The sequence below is a fragment of the Pieris brassicae genome, chromosome 3 (genome assembly GCF_905147105.1).
Source record: "Pieris brassicae chromosome 3, ilPieBrab1.1, whole genome shotgun sequence".
NCBI lineage: Eukaryota > Metazoa > Arthropoda > Insecta > Lepidoptera > Pieridae > Pieris > Pieris brassicae.
In genome coordinates, this window is record NC_059667.1 from 21,440,666 (window position 1) to 21,458,499 (window position 17,834).

The 17,834-nt window shown below is 33.4% G+C and overlaps 1 protein-coding gene across 5 annotated transcripts in view; it reads right to left on the reverse strand.

Annotated features, from left to right (window-relative positions):
• The window catches only part of LOC123706890 (sodium-dependent neutral amino acid transporter B(0)AT3), a 42,646-nt gene that overhangs the window by 19,860 nt on the left and 4,952 nt on the right, over nt 1-17,834 (reverse strand). For 3 of the 5 annotated variants that reach the window (XM_045656472.1, XM_045656469.1, XM_045656473.1), the window contains exon 2: nt 9,745-10,426. In XM_045656472.1, coding sequence (XP_045512428.1) covers nt 9,745-10,006 — 262 coding nt within the window. In that variant the 5' untranslated portion in view covers nt 10,007-10,426. Of the gene's footprint in view, nt 1-9,744; nt 10,427-14,466; nt 14,583-17,834 lie in introns of those variants that run through there. The other 2 variants (XM_045656471.1, XM_045656470.1) reach the window with 2 other exon arrangements.

A 17,834-nucleotide genomic window follows, 5' to 3' on the forward strand; every position in this document is an offset into this window, starting at 1 on the left:
CAGCTTTTAAGCATAAATTCTAAATGGAGACAATATTCGTTCTCTTAGAATCTTAAGTTCAAGTTCTTAATGAACTGGTCTACTGAGGGAAATATGTACAAAAAAAAAACAGTAACAAGTGTCTCCTACATGTTTACGAGATGGTTGTCACCATGTCTATTTATTTATTTATTAGTAATATTATATCCATATTGTATTGACAATACACAAAGCCTAAACATATTTCATTGATAACCAAAATATATGAAATATAAATTAATAGATAAAAACTGAAATTAAACATTAAGAAGATCGGTAATATCAACATCTTCATAAGCTTATCTATTAAAGTTTAATAATCGTGGACTTTTTAAAAAAATACAAGGCCTCATGACAAAGTCGATAAGGATAACTAGGATGTCATGATACAAAAAGGTGGAGAAGATTGGGAGAAAAATGCTGAGAGAGATGGAGCCACTTGAAGGAGGAGGAGGAGGAAAAAATATATACAGTGTAAAATTTATTAATAAATTGGTCTTAATTAATTATTATTATTCTTAGATTCCATTTATTTTTTATGAATACGACAGAGATGGAGTTACTTGTACACAATTGTACAATAAATAATGGTCATAATGCATTTCCAGCTATGCTCCAGTCCTCTATTGTACACAAGAATTAAATAGGATAGCCTACACAGGCTGTCTCTTCACACAATTAAAGAAAGTATCGGTAGAAGAATGTGGAGGTCCGTATTCATAGTCTAGAGTAAAAGGAGAAAAAGTATTCATCACAAATTAGTACTAGTAGTAATTAGTTATTCAGAATTAACAGATTGTAAGTTAGATAGAAAAGTGGCAAGTGTTTCATTGCGTCATATCGTAGCCGTCTACGGCGTAGACAGTGCGTCGTAGCAAATCGATAGTCTAGTGCTGCCGACGAATGTAGACTAAAATTTGTTTACGTAATGCGTCATAAATATCTTTTACATAACCCGCTGAAGTCTTGGTTATTATGACTTATTTATTTATACATATTGTAGGTTTTGGACTACTGGCACCTTCATAGACATTTGTATTTTCGCAGAAATCTCGAATAAAATGAAATTGTTATAACGTTTACACATGCGCGATTGTATATAATTACAATCCTAATCTACTGTATTGTGTAGTTGTTAAGGTGATACATAAATAACCATAGAAGAAAGGCTTAAAGACTCCGATGTATAATTAGTATTTTATATAGTAATAAGTCAATAATAAACAACCAGCCGTGTTGGCCTAGTGGATTCAGTGAGCGGGTCTCATCCCTGCGGTCGTAGGATCGATCCCCGGCAGAGCACCAATGGACTTTCTATGTTTGTGCGCATTTAACGTTTAACGTTTAAGGAAACCGACTTGCCTTAGACTCAAAAAGTCAATTAATTGGCAATCATGAAACAGATACAGAAATCTGAGGCTCAGACCTAAGTAGGTTGTATCGCAATTGATTGTTTTAAAGTAAATATTCAAAATTGTTGCTATTATAAAGTTACGTTACTGAACATTCCAAATTAAAGGTATTTTTGTATTTTATGTTCAACATACTTAACATAGTTGAAATATACAAAAACGCCAGTTTCACTATCGTTGTTTAAATATTTAAATTACGTTTAATGTAAACTTTTTATTGGCAATACATCATATCGAAAACAATACAGGATGTTGCACTTACTGTATGCGGCACTATCGACATACTTATATGTTCATAGAGTGAATTCACAGTAGCGATATTATGTTTTTTTATAGAACAGGGGGCAAACGGACAGGAGGCTCACCTGATACCGCCGCCCATGGACTTTCAATGCCACAGGGCTCGCGAGTGCGTTGCCGGCCTTTCAAGTATTGGCACGCTCTTTTCTCGAAGGACCCTAAGTGGAATTTGTTCGGAAATACTTTAGTGGGCAGCTGGCCTTTAGAAACACTCAGTTCAACACTCTGCCTTGACGTCCGATGATGAAACTCAGCTGCAGGTATTAATCCGAACAACTCCTCTGAACACTCTCCATGGTAAATGCGGTAGAAGGTGCAGAGTGACCCCACATCTCTACGCAACGCCAAAGGATCAAGTCGCTCGGAGAGGGATTGGTCATCGACGATTCGAACCGCTTTTCGTTGATTACGGTCAAGTGGAAGTAGCTGGTACTGGGGAGATCGCGCCCAGAGGCGTGAACAGTATTCCATGTAAGGCCGAATTTGCGCTTTACAGATTTGCAAGCCCGGAGTGAAGTACCGCCTCGCCTTGCTGAGCACACCAAGCTTTTTGGACGCTAATTTATTTATTTCGACATTATCGTATTGACATAGTCTGTAAGGATAATGTATGTCTTTCTGTAATAAATAAATAAAAGTAGAAGCTTAGCTGTCTATAATTATTTTATTACGCTTCATGATCTTTTTGCGCATGTTGTGTTTGAATTTTCTAATAACTAAAGAAATTCGATTTGGTATGTTATTTGATAAACAACACACTTATCAAATAACAATCGCTATTTATCTTCAGAGCATTGATTTATCTCTATTTAAGATGTAAGAAATAATAGACCCCTAAGAACAGTGTCTCTTAACAGAGACTGTGAGTCCTTTTTAGTAAATTAGATAAGTTTAAAATTACGAATAAGTCTTAAATTAGGCTAGATTGTAATGTTAAATTGTGTCTTTGTGCAAAGACAGTTTTATATTATAATGTTACCTTGTTATGCATACAATCACATGCTGGTACGATAACAACAGCACGTCTAACACCTTATATATGAGCCAGAGAAAACTGATCACCTGCCTAATCGTATAGGTCTCCACTCCTTATTATTGTTTGTAATGTATACCTAAATGTTATTGCTTGTGGCGTCCATGCGTCAGGTTGTCTCTTTCCCTAAAATATGTCGAGAGGGCCGATGGCCGGCCATGCGTGGTACTCGTGAACGGGTGCTACTTGAGGTGAGTGGTCGTATTTGAATTCGTGTATGTGGTGATGTTAGTTATTGTAAAAAATGTATTTGCGTGTTGTTCCCACGAGAATGTAAGTGCGTGCTCCTATTTCACCATGCCTCCTGCTGATTGATGATCTTTGACAATCCTAGACAAATCTTTGTTTATAATTTATTTTATTATTATTTATTACTTAAGATGTTATGTGGGACATGGTGTAATGGTTGCAGCTCCAAACAAACGTTGTGTATAACAAAAAACTTGGCGATTAAAAAGAGTGGCGGAAAGTTTATTGCTAGTTCTTCTCTTCCGTTCTACGCCCTTGATTTGAAAACTGGCAGTAAATGTAAAATTAGAAGCATTTGATGTATATTTCTTTTTTGACATTCATAGGTGTACATTGTGTTAGCTAAATGAATAACTATCAACTTTTAGCATATAGTGGACCTATTTCAACGTTCAAAAACTTATACAGAATATGAAAAGTGTTGCCTAATCATAAAGACATTTGGGGTTTGGCCCTAAATATTTTATTTCAGACATGATTAATCGTACCAGCAAGTGAAGCAAAAATAATATGCTGTATGCATAACAAGATATTATTTTTATTTATACAAAATGACTCTGCACAAAGACACAATTTAACAGAACTTAAGACTAATAAGTTATTTAAACCTAACATACTTAAAAGAATATTTAACATAAGAAAGTGTCCAATAAAGCTACGGGAACTTACAGTTTCCATTAATCAGAGGTCACTGAGAAATATGTATTAGTGCAGGGTAACGAACCGTATAAAGTATTTTGTATTTGTTTAATAACATAAACAGTATATTAACTGCTATTCACGGTTAATGGTCATATGTTAAACATAGTTTAAATAAACTGGCCTAAAATAGTACACCTTGTCCTTGGAGTTAGTATAAATGTATACATTTCTTCGTTCGCACATTATAACCATAGAATTAACAATGTCAAACTATTTGAATTGGTTTTACTATCTATTTTTATTATTTACTGATGAACCTGATTCAGACAATGGTGAGTTTATTTTCAAGCTAATTAATTTATAATAAACGGCTCAAATATAAGAGTCTTTCGTCCAACTACGATTTTGTTCCCTTTGAAGTAGAGTTTTGGGCCCGAGTGCAAAGGCGCTAATTAAAGATTTAAGTTGTCGCCATGTAGATACTGGAACTCCAGAGCTGGTGCTCTCCTCGCTCAACGAATAAGTATCGCAATACAGCGAGGAAATACTGTCAGCGTTAAAGTTACACTGTCACAGTTAAAGTTTGGTACTTTAAATTCAATAAATTCTGTTTATTAAATTTTAATTATTTTTTTATTACTATGTAGGTTAAGAAAACACTTTTTAAACGGATTGAACCTATGTATTATTATTATATACTTATAATTATGTACATAATTTTAAATTTAAGATTTTTTCCGACGTTTCGCGTGCTTTACAGCGTACGTGGTCACGGTGACTGAAGACAAAAGGTGTGTCAAAAGTATCACTGTGATAGTGTTTTCTTAATGTGTTAAAAGCTATGTTAACAAAAGACAATACTACTATGTAGGTTAAGAAAATTGTAAATACTGTATTGATTGTCATGTTTAGGTCTAAAAAGCAATATATTAGACTTTATTTATATCATTATTATACTTTTTCTACTTCATAGGATTTATAATCACTTTCTTTAAAACAAAATTTTCACTAACGATTCAAAACAATCATTAACAACATCATGAACTGTCCTATGCTGAAACGGAAAATATTCTTCTTCAGCAACATTTGTTTATTTAAAATATTGTAAGTGTTGAAATGATTGAAAACCGTTAATATGTTAAATGGAAGAGACTAGCTCACGACACAGGGAATCCTAGTGTACAGTGCACTTTCTTTTTACCCTAAAGATTTTATTATATACGTAATAAAAATCGTGCTTCTTTTTAATTCCAGGTTAATAAAAATTATTGCATTTCGGTAAAATATGCATACTCATAATAGTTGGCAACCCTGTCTAGTTAAGTAGACACTTATATCGAACAATTGTATACCTTTAAACGAATAAATATTTCAATATTATTTGTATAGATATTGGCATTATCGGCGGTAGACCTGTAAAGATAGAAGAGGTGCCGTTCTTCGCAATCTATAAGGACAAAAACAGTGATTATGGGTGTGGTGCGACAATAGTCAGTGAGCAGTTTTTGGTCTCCGCTGCACATTGCTTCAAAGCCCTGAAGTACGTATACATATTATTTCATACTCTTTTTCTATTATAATATATATATATATATTATAATTTATTATAATATATATATTATATATATATTTATAGTATAAGGCATATATGGACAAAAAATTACGATGCCAATACAAAATCAACTATAGCCGTCTCCATACCGTGTCACTAATTATTCAAATAATATGTCATTAAACTATTAGCAGTGTTGGTCTAGTGGCTTCCGGCTGCCTTCCCTTTCTATTATATAATATATATATATATATATTTTTTATATATATATATTTATAGTATAAGGCATATATGGACAAAAAATTACGATGCCAATACAAAATCAACTGTAACCGTCTCCATACCGTGTCACTAATTATTCAAATAATATGTCATTAAACTATTAGCAGTGTTGGCTTCCGGCTGCCTTCCCTTAGGTCGGTTCAATCTCCGACAGCGCACCAATGGACTTTCTATATGCGCATTTAACAATCGCTCGAACGGTGACGGAAATGTCGTGAGGAATTGTTGCCTTAACCCATAAAGTCGACGGCGTGTAATAACCTACCTGCCTATTGGATTGGCAAACATGAAACAGATGCAGAAGTCTCTGGCCCATAACTAAAAAGATTGTCTGATTTTTAATTATACTTTTATAATCTATACAGGACCGGCAACCCAGAAATTGTAGTTGGCACAGACAAAATACATGAAGGTGATCACTACGATATTTTGGAAGCTCATCCACATCCCGAAAATTATAAATTGGACTATGATGTCGTTGTGATAAAGTTGGTTAAGAAGTTGGTGTTCAGTAGCAAAGTGCAACCTCTCAAGTTAGCTGAGCCAGATATGGTTGTGGAGGATGACGCTGTCTTCAAAGTTATAGGTTTCGGAGATACTGATGTAAGTATTTATTGTAAATATACGTTGCAACCGTCACATATTTAATGACCTTAGCAAACTTTTACCATAATATTAAAAAAAAACTCTAGTAGAATTCTCTTGTACGAATTATTGTTTGCGTTACATATTCCTTTAATTATAATTGCTTGCCTCCTTCACATTATAAATATCCCACTTCAAGTATATGGAACTAGTCAACTAGGTACAGACTGATAAACGTAAAAAAACCGTACTAGTAAACAATATTTTATAGAAAATTAAACATAACTTTAAGGAAACAGCCTGAGTATCACTTGACATATAAGATTACCCTGTGTGCCTATGACGCTTTGGGCTCATGACAAAATGTCTTCCCAAGTTTGTAAATTTCTATCCATGATCATAAGTGCTATTTACACAACTGTGGTCATAGATCAGTATGACTTATTAATATATCGAGTGTTTCATATTTTAATAGTGCCTTCAAGATTTCTTAATAATGTAATTGCTTGTCAGGACAAGGACTGCAGAAATTGCATTTATCATATTCTGACCTATGGCCACAGACAAATACTTTTAAAAAACACTTTAAGAGACCTCAGTATAGTAAAATATAGTATTGTCTATGGTTAACATGGCTTTTACACATTAAAAAAAAGCATTTTTTTAACCGGATTAAAGCTATTTGTTTAATAAACTATATACTTATAAACTTATAATTATTTTACATAAATTTAAATAATAAATACAGATAACACAACTTAATCTATAGCTGTGATACTTTTGACATTCAACACCTTTTGTCTTCGGTCACCGTGACCAAAAATTAAAAATTATGTAAAATAATTATAAGTTTATAATAATACAAATAGCTTTAATCCGGTTAAAAATTGTTTTCTTTCAATTCCTCGGTATAGTAAAATATAGTATGCTGTAATATACTTTTAATGATTTCAGTCAGGTTCACCCTCCCTTGAACTCTTACAAGTGGATGTGCCTTATGTGAAAGAGGAGGAATGCAAAAAGTTCTATGGCACTATTTCCCCTCGCATGATTTGTGCCGGCTTAAAGGGGAAAGGAGCTTGTTTTGTAAGTTTATATTAAAGAAAATCACTGGTCTATATGATTGTTAGAGTTATTATGAACTTCATTTCATTAATAACTAATAATAAGCTTCGTAACATGAACTGGCTATTAGGTAGAAAAGCCGCACTATATATATTATTATAAACCTGTCATTAAACCAATATGGTCCTATGGGATAAAGTTCTGGGGGTCAGGAAGCCGCTCTAATATTAAGATCCTTAAGCAGCTCCGTGGTGAATACGAAATGCTATTAATATTTGGGAATTACCACTGTCGAGGAAGACATCAAAAGATCAACCGAACAATACAAAAGGAGAAGATAGAAAAAAAACTTGAGAAGACTTGCTGCAGTTTGATAGTTTGTGAGTTACGGAGGGAAAACAAATTATTGGATTTGCATTCCCTAATTGCCTCAAAATCATGTCATACAATCTGATAAAAGCCAAGAAGCTGATTGCAGATGGTTTAAAAATGTATACACAAATTTGGAACCTGTCTCACTTCGCATTGCCTTGCCTTCGCTTAAGGGTACTTCCATAAATGTCCCTGCTGATTTTGAAGTATGGACACCATGGCCTCTGCCAAAAGAGTGCTGCTCGTACTAGAAGAGTGATGGTCGTCTTTCTCGCCACGCTGCGGTCAATGACACTACACACTACATATGCCGCTCTCCTGCCTTTGTCAATGTTCCAGTCCAGGGTCCACTTTGGAGCCAACAAGACGATGGCAAGCGGCTGATTGAGATTTCTTTGATCCCTTGGAGGATGGGACGGACTTACGTCTCACCTCCTTCGGAGAAACACAAAAGCTGGTATAGCCGCAGAGCAGGCGGAAAATAATAAACGGCTCAAATACAAGAGTCTTTCCTCAAACTTAGATATTATTCTCTTTGGAGTAGAGTCTTGGACCGAGTTGTTACGTGCAGAAACGCAATGTCCGCGCTATTACTATCGGTGACCCTGGAGCTGGTGTTTTCCTCGCTCAACGAATAAGTATCGAAATTTAGCGAGAAAATACTGCCACTAAAGGTACACTGCCACAGGGACCAAACTTTTAAATGTGTTTTAATTTTCTATTTATAAATTTTTAATTATTATTATACTATGAAGGTGAGAAGTGAAAGTGATTACAAACATAGACTTGTAATTAAAAGATATTTTTTTTGTATACAGTATATGCAAAGGCATTATTGTCAAACTAACAAACCGCCAACACCCCCAGAAATCAAAAAACGTTTTTTTTGTGGATTTAACATAAAAGTTTGATAATGTATTCTGATCAAAATAAAACATAGCACTAAGATCCTTCATTTTTCCTCAGATATATGGAGTAAATGTAAAAAAAAATATATGTTTTACCCGACACTGGAATGTTTCCAAGAATTCTGTGTCCTGTATCCGTATCGCAATGTTTTATAATAAATATTTGTTTCAGGGTGATAGTGGTGGTCCACTCATCTACCAGAATAAACATATCGGCATAGTATCGTTCGGTTCTACAGACTGTTCTATAAAGAGCGGGAGCCCAACAGTTTACGCAAGGGTATCGGCTCTTCGCGATTTTATTGATGAACAAATGGCTAAATAAAAGAGATACAGAACTTTATAATGAATAAATACCTTGAGGATTCATTTGTTTTTCTGCCATTCTTTATCTTTACTAAATAGAACCCGTAAGTTTACAAATAATAGAAAAGAAATCGACTGATTCCGTAATATAAGATCAATTCCAAAAAATAGGAAGGGTTGGATATAGAAGTACATCGTCTGAATTTAATGATACTGATTATGTAGGTATCTTGGAACCCCTCCAAGTAATTTTGGCTTCCGAAGTTGCGCCTAGGTATAAAAAAAAGAAATATAATTGGGTGTCCTGCATGAAAATACGTTAAAAGAAACGTACAATTTAATACTTTTCACTTAATTATTATTATATTTCAAGCAGCGTGTATTTAAAAACATGTGAAACGTAACGCAAACCGCTGTTTTGAATGTAGATTTTGACAGAAGTTACAATGACAGATTCAATCCGTTACTTTCAAGTTTAAGTGAATGTGCGTTTATTTTGTTTAGATTTTTTGAAAACTTGGCTTTATTTTACATTCGAGGTAATTGTTTTATAGCACTATTAATTAATATTTACTACATCTTAACTGTTACATTATTATTTTTCTACATGTAAACTAGATCTAGGTTATGTTGTGACATCGGTTCAGTCAACCTCAACTGATGTGTTACTATTCTGTTCTATTCCTAGAGTTTTATTTTATATCCGCAGCAGCCCTCACCCTCTGTAACAAAGTACAGGCACCAAAAAGCCGGAGTTGCGGAGGTTTAAATAAACCTGTCCAAAAAACCCCTTATTATCTATTGTTAGATTAATTTAGTATCCTCCGCGTGAAAGTATTGGATAACCCTACTCCTCCTACGTAGTGTTGAAGACGACGTACTTCTAAATCGTTACCAATAGCTCGTCACCTTAAGAAAAGTACAGCAAAAGTTTGCCTTAAGTATACATTCAAAAGAAAAAGGAATAGTAAGAGAATTTGCTGAAATAAAATAAGTAATAAAAAATAGGTTCAAACTTACCTCCGCCATTTTGTTGGCACAGATACGGAAAGCGCCAAATGTTTCCAAGGCCCACAGAGTATCCAATAATTGACAGGAAAAACTGTAGTTTTCCGGACCATGCCGCTCTATCTTCATCGGGGACATCGTGCTGTAAGGAGTTCCTTGAACCCTGTAGAACTATGGTAACCCCATGAGGTCGCTCGCTGCCATCGGCCCTGGTATTCAATGGCGCCAATTCGTGGCCATTCCGAGGCCCGATTGGTTCAGCCTTTGCCGACATTTTGTTTCAAAACACAATTTGTACAATTCCTAAGCGCAATTAACCAGTGAAATTATTGTCTTAAATATTGCAAAAATCAAATTGATTTCAATTTGACAAGATTCTTTGAATGATAATCGTTACCTATAAATATGTTCATAATATTTTATATCTTGTATTATGTATTTGTAATACCGAATAGCGTCTTTCTTTATAAATTCTATAACTTTAACGTATGTCCGTGTCCTCTCGAGCAATTTTAGTCGTAGTTTTAGTGAGTCTAATACGTTAGATGCCTCTCTGTGCATATAGGTTAGGTTTTTAAACGGATACGTTAATTGAACCACAGATAACACATATTGCACTGAATTGACTGTGGTTTTAGCACATGAGGCTATAGTCTATCGCCGCCATTGTTCCTCGTTCAAAGCACTGCTTTATCTGAAACAAATAAACATGTGGACATTTATAATTAAAGGCTTTAAGAGGTAACCAGTCAAGACGAACATATTATTTCAAAGTTAATAAAGAATGTTATCATTTATCGTAAGTTGCTCATAATAATTAATTTAAATTTAAAACACATACTCTTAACATTTAAAAACAAGTGGGTAATTCAGTGTTAAAAAACTTAAAGCTGAAAATATGGGTCAAATCTTTCGTCTATGGCTTAATTTGTGAAAACGTTTTGGCATAATGCCAAAGTTTGTCTATGATAACTGCGGCTAAATTTAAATATAACGTAAACATTTCTTTAATCCTTACATAAATTGCAATAAATATTTGCCGGATATTAGTATTCGAACAAGACTGGATATTTTACACCCTATTCTTAATGGGCTCCTATTTGCCGTTAATTTGTATTAAAATCCCTCATTTTTTGTATCTTCTTATGCGACAAGATACATAAAATTGTTCCATGTGCCTCGTACGAAATCGAATTACCTACATAATTTGCATGTTTCGGGTTTTATTTAACTATGACACCAACTATGATGATATTGATATTTTCCACCTCACCATAGAAGATGTGAGGAAGTTTTTGAAGAGGCGGGAAGACTATGATTTTGTTTAAGCAGTATCTAATTTGAAAAATTAAGTATTATATGTTGTTTCAATTTATGTGTTGTTAGATTTCAGTTTTTTTTAGTTAAAAAAAAAATATTTTTGGCCATCAATGTACTTACTTGTTTTCTATTATATATATTGTTTATCTATGTAATCTGTTTCGGCTCTCTGTATTGTCTAAGTGTTTTTTTTAATATGTATGTCAGCTGTATGATTATTAATAACATAAAAATATTCTTACTTTAAGCAAAAAAATATATATCCATCGTGAGTTTTCTTTCATAGTCATGACATTTCGTAAATATTTATTCAAAGTCCGAATATGCGATTGACAGCTAAAAAAGGTCTAGCGCCCTCAAATGAGAGGTTCACTTATCAGGGATTAATTACCTAGCTCCGATTAATAATTCTATGTACGGTTGTTAGGACTTCACGACGCATAAATACAAACGTAGATGAAGCAAGCGATAACTGTTCTATACACAGTAAGAATATTCAGTCCCGCTTATATTATTGAAATAGGCTTATTTATAAGTTTCTATTACACTCTATTTTTTGACATTATGAAGGATATTCACATAACTATTAGATCTATTCCGGTTAGAGCTACTTTTACATATTGTCTATGAAGACATAAATACATTACCTACTGTAATGTATTTATGTAGAAAAACATTGCGTAACTATAATAAAACACAATTTATAAATCGAAATGCCACTTAAAAGATTTACTTCCTTGTCAATAATATGTGAGAGAGAATACCTGAGTGGTCGGCTTCATTTAGTGACATTAAATATCTGGTTTGTTCTGTTGTGTTAGTTAGTTTCAATAAAAGCCATGGAAAGGATCATGCTGATAATAATAAAATTAGCAGCGACACACAAACATAAGAGCTAAACAAATGAGAAAGACATTTCTATTAAGATAGACTAAATGAAATGGAGATGGATGGGTCATATGTTACGGAGCCCCCATGAAAATGGAGCAAAATATTGACGGAATAATACTCCAGAGAAAAACGAAGAAGCACAAGACAAATTAACAGTAAAAGAGTTGAAGAAGGCCTTTGACAAGAGGTATACCGAACTCCGAGATAAACCTACTGTAGAGAATGTATATTAAAGATCATAGAGTTTCTAAATATAAAGGCTATATTATATAATATCCCAAATCTTGGAAGGAATCGCTTTCTATGCGATTAAAAGAGATTGCACTTAGTTGAAATTTATGTAATGATTTTGTTGTAAAAAGTGTAATTAATCTATTGGAAATAAATAAGGACTGAATGTACTAAGGAAAGTTATACTAAGGAGAAAGTCAATAAAATCTTGAATGGAAAATATATTATTTATAACAACGTAATAAAGTCGTACCGTAGTCGAATTCATATAAAGGAAATACTTTTGAACGTCTAGCCTCAGACAGGGGTGTGTACGCATTTGTGTCAAGGACAGGCAAAACCTTTGTACATTCCCCCTCTTGTCAAACTGGTCTAAGCTCATGAAAAGGGTTCAAGACCTGACCACTGACAAAGGGTTACAGCTAAGGGTAAAGTATAAAAGGGACAATATTTGTAAAACAAAATACACTTATTGATTAAAACACAATTATTCTAATCACATCACATCAATCACAAAATTAAGTACCGTAAAGTTATATAAATAGTCATTGATATTACCTACATTTAATAAATAACTTGTGGCCAGGCAACGGTCTTTCGACTTTTGCGAATTCTTTTTTTAAAAACACTTCACGAATTCACAGCGACTTTTTTGACTACCTGACGACCTATAAACATCAAACCTCATTAGTGATTTTGACTTTCTATTTTTAAAAATAAATTTTACAGCCATACTTTTTGTCTATGCTAAAAAGCAATTCCCTAAAGATAAGTACGGAATGAATTTTAACGGCTGAAAATGGCGTGACGAGATATCGATCTGATGACCTACTGAGGGTATTACAGTACACCCACACAGTTTTACACATTAAGATATATTCAAGATATACAAAATAATAATATAAACTTGAATATATTTTAATCAAATAAATTACAATGTTTTAGTTTAGTTAATGTTTTAACTACATTATAATTTTTTAATTAAACACAACTTGTTATAATTACATAAATATTATTGTATTACATTTAGGTTGAATACTGGAAAGCATTCAGTATGTTAGGTTATGTAAATAGTTAAAATAGCGTTTATTTAAATAAACTATGACTGTAAAAATCTGAAAGGCAATGTGGAGGCGTCGCCCCAGTAGTGATTATCTTTCTTAACCCTTTAAGAAATCCCTCAAATACAAGGAAATGGAATATGGTAAATATACCAAAACAATTTTTTATGGCTCCTACAAATATTTCAAAGAATTCAGAGCGTTTTACACATCGACAAATTGTTTTTTTTTAAGAATACCGAAATTTATATGACGGTGGAAAACAATTTGGTCAAAATTTTTACGTTATACAATAATATTATAATACGTAAAAACAAAACTTAATAAAATTATCAGAATTTTGTATGGGACCGATTTTACTGTGTTTTTAGTTTTAAATACGTAAGCATTATATTATTTTTCTTTTTTTGGAATCTATAAACAGTAAAATATCTATGATTTTATAATATTTACCAAATTTAGAATTTGATTGATATGTTTTTGGGTTGTTTCCATAACTGTGGTAATACAATTGGATTTAATTTAAGACCAAGAAGTATTATTAGACAATATTCTTATTTAATACAAACCTGCTCCGGCTATGCAGGACTTGATTAAACATATTTTTAAGGTTATTTGTGACAAATATACAAATTCTTCCTCTTTATAGCATTAAAAAAAAATAGGTTTTCTAGCATAAATTTATAAATTATATAATCATATGAAATTTTACGATTATTTTTAACATTGATATGTACTGTGTGCCTTCATCGCAAATAAATAATAAATGTTGTGCCAAGGACATTCGAAACCCGTCACGTGGAAGGGATCTCACGTGTTGAGAAACCATCCAGGATCATGACCTTCCCCACCCCGCAGCTCTTCCCCTTAACAATCAATACTAGACGTTAGACCAATAACTTTTAATCACAATTTGAATTAAGAAAGTGAAAATTATGTTCTGTAATTTTTGATTGATATTTACTGAAAATTTTGTCTATGGTGTGATAGACGATTCAATTTTTAACCCGAAGATTTAATACATTAGAAAAAGGAAGACATGAAATTTATAATTTTTCACTAAAATTGTAACAATAATCTGTTTAAACTAGCATAAACATCCACCGCGACTTAATTAAATATTTTTTCTCTATGAAATATAAATTATGCGCCTTAAATATCTTAATTTTTATGTAACCTAATACCGATGTCATTATATTTGAGCGTTCGCTCACAAAAAACTTATAAGTACCTTTAAATCCTCATTCAACAATTATTAAACACTGGCCATTCACAGATTTTTTTTACTCGCAATAATTTTCATTCAAATAACGAACGCGGTACATCCGCAACGGGCGTCCCACACATACTGACGACTTTTCTGCAGTGCTAGAGTCGTGGCTCTTATCGATAGTTTTACATTGATGGCTGATTATTATTTTTTTAATTTAAAAATCTATGAATAATTTTCATTGATTTTAAACTATATAAACGATATACAATCAAAATGAATTATTCAACATTCCTTGCTATTTACCTCAGATTCCTGAAAATGTTTTTGATAATTTTTTCATCATGCCTGACACACGCTGTCGAATTTGGGTCTACAGCATCTGGGATGATGATGTAGATGAATCACGATTTACTCAAGATATTTTGAAAGGAAATAATATGGAAAGAAAAATACATGGGGCGAGATTTGACAAACGAACCCAGGATTGAGAGTCGCGCGACACTAGACCAAACCCTGATTAAAATTATGGTTGTGTATTATTAGTGTATTTGAATTCGATAGCGATCCTGCCACAAAATTGCTACTAACAGAGATGTTATCAAAAGCTCAAAATAGATAAAAAAATTTGGACGCCATTTTGTAAAACTTGAACAGGTGTACCAATATTTACATTATCTTTGTTAATGATCCATTAAAGTGTCACTGACATAATGAGATAATTAAGATAAGGTAACCTCTGCCAAATTCACGCGTTCAAAATAGTTTATTGCAAAGGGATTTTTGTGGAAAATCTTGTTTGTTTTGGTCCTACCGATTTAGATTATGTTATATTTACAATGGGATCGATAAGCTTCCGTCTTTGTTATATACAAGAGAACCAACATATAACAAACTTTATGTAGTAAAAAAAGTGGGACTACAACTCTTCTCGTACAACTCGTCTTGGCCTCAGACTTCTGTATATATATCCTTTTTTTATTGGCAAATAGATGAACAGTCGTTTCTTTTATATCAGATATGCTAGTTTCCTTATAACGTTTTATTCAGTGTATGAACAATTATGACTTGCACTTGATCCGCACGATTTCAGAGTCCCGAACCTAAATACTGCTCTAACTTGTCTATAAATATTTTAATTAATGAATTAATTATATCACAAAATAAGACGTAATAATTTTAGTTTACAGGGGGGTTGTTGTCCACATCACTATATTTTGTGACGTCATATATTTTATAGAGAATGGGCATGCGCGAAAAATGCCGCCATTTTGAAACGACTCGGTCCTTTTCGTGGCAAATCGGATGTTTTCGTCAAGAGTGGACATGGATTTTGTTTAAGAAAAAAACGTATTTAGCCTAAAAATAAACACAACATTTCATTAATAACAAAAAAAATACCAAATGATTTCATCTTTGATAACGTTTAACTGTTTTAATAGATAAGTTGATGTTTGGATGGGGTCGCAGACTAAGCTAAAGTTAGGGTAGCTAGGTTCGTTATTGATTTTTAAGTCTCATTACACAACGTTGTAGAAATCTGTGCAGTCCGTAATAACGCTGAGTCATTCATGCAAAAAATTCGATAACAGTCCAATATGAATGAAAAGGTAAAACGAAACTTAAACACGGAAAAGTGAAAATGTTTATTTTAACGCTGGCTGTGAAGAAAAATAACATATTATGGCTTAAAAATTAATAAAACATTTATTTTATACAGCTGTCATTTTCCTTTTAGTCAGTAAACAAATATTCATACACCTTTATTATATTCTGACAACGTAAAATACTATATGGAGTATAAAGAAATTTTAAGAAATATGTTTTATTAAAAAAAATAGTTACAACGGATTGAAAAGCAAACTACAACTTTTCATAAGTTGCAGATATTTAATATTTTTGCAGCATATTTGCGTCAGTTGATTGAAATTTAAGTCGACATATAAAAATATATCGAGAGTACGTACACAATGGCGGACGACAGAATCCCAATGTCATGAACTCACAACCCAGTCGCAAGAGAAAAACCGGAAGACCGGTTTTCGGTGGGATGGAGTTGTCAAGGATCTCGAAACAATAAGTGTTCGAAATTGGACGCGGGAAGCACTGGATAGATTGCGATGGAGTACTTGAGAAGGCTAATGCCGACAAGAGGCAGTACAGCCACTGACGATGATGATGATGATGACGTACTCTTTAAATAAATGCTCCTCTTCCATTTTAAGTAACATGGGGACAACGGGCAGGAGATTTAACCTGATGTTGATTGAAATACCATGGTCACTCACATTGCCAAGACTGACAAGATGACAAGAAAATTGCAGCAAGTGCGTTGCCGGCCTTTAGATCTACATCTTCCCTAATCGCTGCCAATAAGCAATACGTCCCCAGCCTATCAGAATTAGTATTTTCTTCTACGTTACATTGGTACCTATTCCGTATAGAATCTTTTAAATGTATACAATCACTCATTGCGAATGGGTCAAGTAGATGGCAGGGACTGACAATTATATAATAAAACGTCCTCAACCTCCATAATTGCGATTTTTTAAATTAGCTCTTGATTGAAAAGGCGCCATTAAATGACTGCACTACGGCCAATAAAAAAATATGAATTTAAATCTATTTATAGAATTGCTGGAAGGGCCTGATACACGAGTCTTTGAGTCGATTGTTTTCAGCGTATCAGCGTCGCAATTACTGAAAAGCACTCGCAATTGAGTTACAAAAAGAAAAAGGATGCAAGGAGGTATTTTCTTCCAAACAGCCCGGACTATAAAACTTAAACACTTAAAATGTAACGATAATTCAACTATAAAAGTATTTGATGTGGCTCTCCGGTCTTTCAAAGTTAAACCCATCAGTTATCAGATTGTTTGAGTTTTTGATTTGGAGTTGGTGCGTCTCTCGAATTTAAGATCATCTCTCTCAGCTGACTTTAGTTGAGTGCAACCCATTAGGATTACGTTTATTTATTTCTTTATCGCAAATTGAGGCTGACAATTTACACTTTTTGATTTAATTATTTACATACTATTGACAAGTGATTTTGAAAAGTTTTTATAAGTTTGCTGTATCTGTATATTGTCGGAGCAGCGTTGGCCTAGCCGATTCAGCGTGCGATTCTCTGAGGTCGGAGGCTCGATCCCCGGCTGTGCACTAATGGATCTGTCCGCATTTAACATTCGCTCGTACGGCGAAGGAAAACATCGTGAGCAAACCGGCTTGCATCAGACCCAAAAAGTCGACGTGGCTCAGGCATAGGAGTCTGATTACCTACTTACCAAATAGATTGACAAATGATTATAAAATAGACCTTATAGCGTCACTAGGTTTTTTTTTTAATTTTATATTGTCGCAACCAAACTCTATGATCGATTGGTGTGTCA